A 4,061-nucleotide genomic window follows, 5' to 3' on the forward strand; every position below is an offset into this window, starting at 1 on the left:
GCCTTTGTTTTTTTTTGAGACAGAGTTTCAATCTTGTTGCCCAGGCTGGATCTTGGCTCACTGCAACCTCTGTCTCCTGGGTTCAAGCGATTCTCCTGCCTCAGACTCCTGAGTAGCTGGGATTACAGGCAGGCACCACCATGCCTGACTAATTTTGTATTTTAGAAGAGACAGGGTTTCTCCATGTTGGTGAGGCTGGTCTCGAACTCTTGACCTCAGTTTATCCGCCCGCCTTAGCCTCCCAAAGTGCTAGGATTACAAGGCGTGAGCCACCATGCCCAGCCTTATCTGGCCAATTTTTAATTTTTTTTGCAGAGAAAGCATCTCACTATGTTGCCCAGGCTGGTCTCAAAAACTCTTGGGCTCAAGTAGTCCTCCTGCCTCAGCCTCCCAAAGTGTTGGGACTACAGGGTGTGAGCCACCCCACTCAGCCTTTACTTTGAATTTGTTTCTTCATCTTGTAAAAATGAGATGAGATTCACAGAACAATTACACACGGGGTTAAATGAGGCCATGAATGTAAAGGACATAGCAGCGTCTAGCACTTAGCTGCTAGCCGTTTCCAGTGTGTGAAGAGAATACCCACTCTCCCCACCGTAACACCTTCACCTCTCCTCTGGACACCCTACCTCCTCATCCAGATTGGCAGTCTTGGAGTGGCAGGTGGTCACTGTGGCATTGTTCCACAGAAGCAAGTCATGCATCGGGGCCCCAACTATTTTACTGCGCCCGACTACCACAGCATGTCTTCCAGCAATCTGCACCCCTAAAAGAAAAGCCAGCCTGCATCAGAGCTGGACGATAGCAGCTGCCCTCCTTCCATGCCACGTGGAGAATTTAGAACAAGTGCACAAAAACAGTTTCTTAACATCCAACAGAAAGCTTCCTAAAAACATTCCTTCTTTGGCAATAACATTCTCAACTCTAGGGTTTCAGCTTTAAATTGGGACTGCTACATGTGTCCTTCTTGCTGTGGGTTTTTGGGAGCAGCTTAAGCCCAGATCCATTCATTGAGTCATAGGGGAGTGGGAAGAAAACCTACACTCAAAGAAAAAAGAAACCCTGATGTACAGCTAATCAGCCATACGGAAGAAGACATCAGATTAAATTACATGGGAAAAACAGTTAAAACAAATAGGGCCTATGTAACAGGTTGCAGAGATGTGTAGGAAATTAGATTCGTATCAGTAATTCTTTCCAACTTTGGTAAGTTTGTTTATATAGTTCCTCACCCAAATTTCTCTTTTGGCTTAGGGCCTGAGCCATAGGATTACTTGCAGGGAAGTGATAAAGGGGAAATTTCTGCGGCAGCAAGATTTCTTTTTGATTTCACAGCATCCATTTTTCTGGCAATATACCAATGTTCTTTTCAGGGCTGACCACACTCTACTACCCAGTAGTGGACAGGTGACCACATTTCTTCCCCTGGCTGATAAGATACAATCCCATGACTACTATGCATGAGGATAGAACCAGGCTGTAGGTGTTTGTGGCCCCAACTGGAGCCCAAGAACCAGCTATCCACAAGAAGAAGGCAGAGAGAAGCTGATAACTTCACCAGAGTCCTCAGTGCAGTCACAGCTGAGGGCAGTGGACCGTTGCTCAAGGCAGCTGGGTTTTAAATTGTGCTTCTTGCATAAAATTGTTCTTTTCAGAAAAAGATAAACTCTTATAATCATGTTAACATTATGAACATCTAGAAGTAAAGATCTCAAAGTAAATTAAAAGGTAACTTTCTATACTTTTTCAGATTCAGCAAAAGAGTTAAAACTGCATCAGGGCAAATGGTAGCATCACTGTCAATAAGAGGTAGTGAGAGGCCTTCAGCTGCTGTCCTCATGGGATTTCTTTTTAAGCAAGGCAGTACAATGCTAAATATGCTGAGGAATATACATTTAACTGTAGAACTGAACTGTCAAAGCTTATGGCTTGACCTTTTCTTGCCAACCACAGATCATTTTCATTTATGCTGGCCAAAACTTTCCACTTGAAACTTCTGATATACTTCTTTTTACCAGGACCCATTTCCTTGTAAAAAATAACCTCTGCTAAAAGTATTCATAATGAAATTAAAATAGCAAGGTGCTAACTGGTAAAGGGACAATATGGCCAACTGTGCAGGAGACCCATTTCCAGCCATCTGTCAAGTCCTGGAGCTACTGTGGAGATTCAGTGCCCATTTTGGGGGTGGGGAAGGTGGGACTTTTTACTTCGTATTCTTTTAAACTATCCAAATTTTTATTACCATATAGGTTATTTTTTCGCAAAAAATAAATTGCTTTGAACTCAAATAACTAAATTTAATGCTTGATACTATATTTTCCAAAAAAGTTACTTGGCCTCTCTGAGCTGGGTTTTTTTTTTGTTTTTTTTTTTTGGAGACAGAGTCTCACTGTTGCCCAGGCTGGAGTGCAGTGGAGCAATCTCAGCTCACTGCAACCTCTGCCTCCTGGGTTCAAGCAATCCTCCTACCTTAGCCTCCTGAATAGCTGGGAGTACAGGTGTGCTCCACCACCCCTGGATAATTTTTTTGTATTTTTAGTAGAGACTGGATTTCACTATGTTGACCAGGTTGGTCTCGAACTCCTGACCTCAGGTGATCTGCCTGCCTTGGCCTCTCAAATTCCTGGGATTATAGGCATGCACTGCCATGACCTGCCTAAGCCTGTTTTCTTAGGAGCTGAACAGTACCTACTTGATAGAGTTGTTGAGAAAATTGAGAGAAAATTTAGGTAACACCCTTAGTAGACAGGCCCTTCTGCCAATCATGTCCATTTATTTATGGCTCACAGTGTACCTCCTCTATGCCACCACGTGTCAAGACCAGGCTCCAGGAAATGGTGCTTTCTTGTTGTTTGGTTTGTTGTTTTTACCTGTCTCTTTGATGAGTTCCAAGCATCCTTTAGGTGTACAAGGAATGAAACAGTCATTTAAGTCACCTCTAGCAAGTTTCCCGGCACTGATGCTAGTCAATCTAAAAGACGTGATGGAAATAAGAAGGAAATAAAGGCAATTAGGGGTCTTCATTCTTTAGAAACATTTATGCTATGTTCCCAAACTAGAAACATATTATAAATGGAAGCATGCAATGAGATATAGGAAGCCAAGCCACACTTACCCATCCACATCCTTTTCGGGCGCAATAGCATTGACCACTTCTTCAGTGTTAATGGAATTTTCTGAATCTAAAGGTAGTTGCACTATGAACCCGTGTATAGTAGAGTCTTCATTCAAAGATGTAATGTACTTGATCACCTAAAAGTAATATCACATATGATCTGTATATCACATAGAAATCAAAAGGTAGGGAGAAACACACTCTAAGGCAAAAATGAGGTTGCCCTATTTCCCCCAAATGGTTTAATTATAGTCCTTTAAGAAGGTACCTTCCCCTTGAATCCTGAGAACACCTGTACTTTAACATAGAATGCATCCTTTAGGTGTCTGTTAAGAAGTCCATCAAATAAAAGAGCTAAATGGCTGAGTGAGGTGGCTCATGCCTATAATCTCAGCACTTTGGGAGGCCAAGACAGGAGGATTACTTGAACCCAGGAGTTCAAGACCAGCCTGGGCAACATAGTGATATGTGATCACTACAAAAAAATTTTTTTTAATTAGGGCCAGGTGCGGTGACTCATGCCTGTCATCCTAGCACTTTGGGAGGCCAAGGCAGGTAGATCACTTGAAGCCAGGAGTTTAAAACTAGCCTGGCCAACATGGTGAAACCCTGTCTCTATAAAAATACAAAAAATAAGGCCGGGCATGGTGGCTCACACCTGTAATCCAAGCACTTTGGAGGCCAAGGTGGGTGGATCACCTGAGGTCGGGAGTTCAAGACCAGCCTGACCAACATGGTGAAACCCCATCTTAAAAAAAAAAAAAAAAAATACAAAAAATAAGCCAAGCATGGTGGCGTGCCTGTAATCCCAACTACTCAGGAGGCTGAGGCATGAGAATCGCTTGAACCCAGGAAGCAGAGGTTGCAGTAAGCTGAGATCATGCCATGCATTCCAGCCTGGGCAACAGAACAAGACTCTGTCTCAAAAAAAAAAAAAAAAAAA

At 42.9% G+C, this 4,061-nt stretch overlaps 1 protein-coding gene across 2 annotated transcripts in view; it reads right to left on the reverse strand.

Moving 5' to 3' along the window:
• The window catches only part of MTHFD1 (methylenetetrahydrofolate dehydrogenase, cyclohydrolase and formyltetrahydrofolate synthetase 1), a 74,067-nt gene that overhangs the window by 44,566 nt on the left and 25,440 nt on the right, over nucleotides 1-4,061 (reverse strand). For both annotated transcript variants that reach the window (XM_032246083.1, XM_032246084.1), the window contains exons 5-7: nucleotides 3,119-3,255; nucleotides 2,874-2,974; nucleotides 630-766 (exon numbers count right to left, since the gene is read on the reverse strand). In XM_032246083.1, the coding sequence (XP_032101974.1) occupies nucleotides 630-766; nucleotides 2,874-2,974; nucleotides 3,119-3,255 (375 nt within the window). The remainder of the gene's footprint in view (nucleotides 1-629; nucleotides 767-2,873; nucleotides 2,975-3,118; nucleotides 3,256-4,061) is intronic.

The sequence above is a fragment of the Sapajus apella genome, unplaced genomic scaffold (assembly GCF_009761245.1).
Source record: "Sapajus apella isolate SASKATOON/1434 unplaced genomic scaffold, GSC_monkey_1.0 scaffold59, whole genome shotgun sequence".
Lineage (NCBI taxonomy): Eukaryota > Metazoa > Chordata > Mammalia > Primates > Cebidae > Sapajus > Sapajus apella.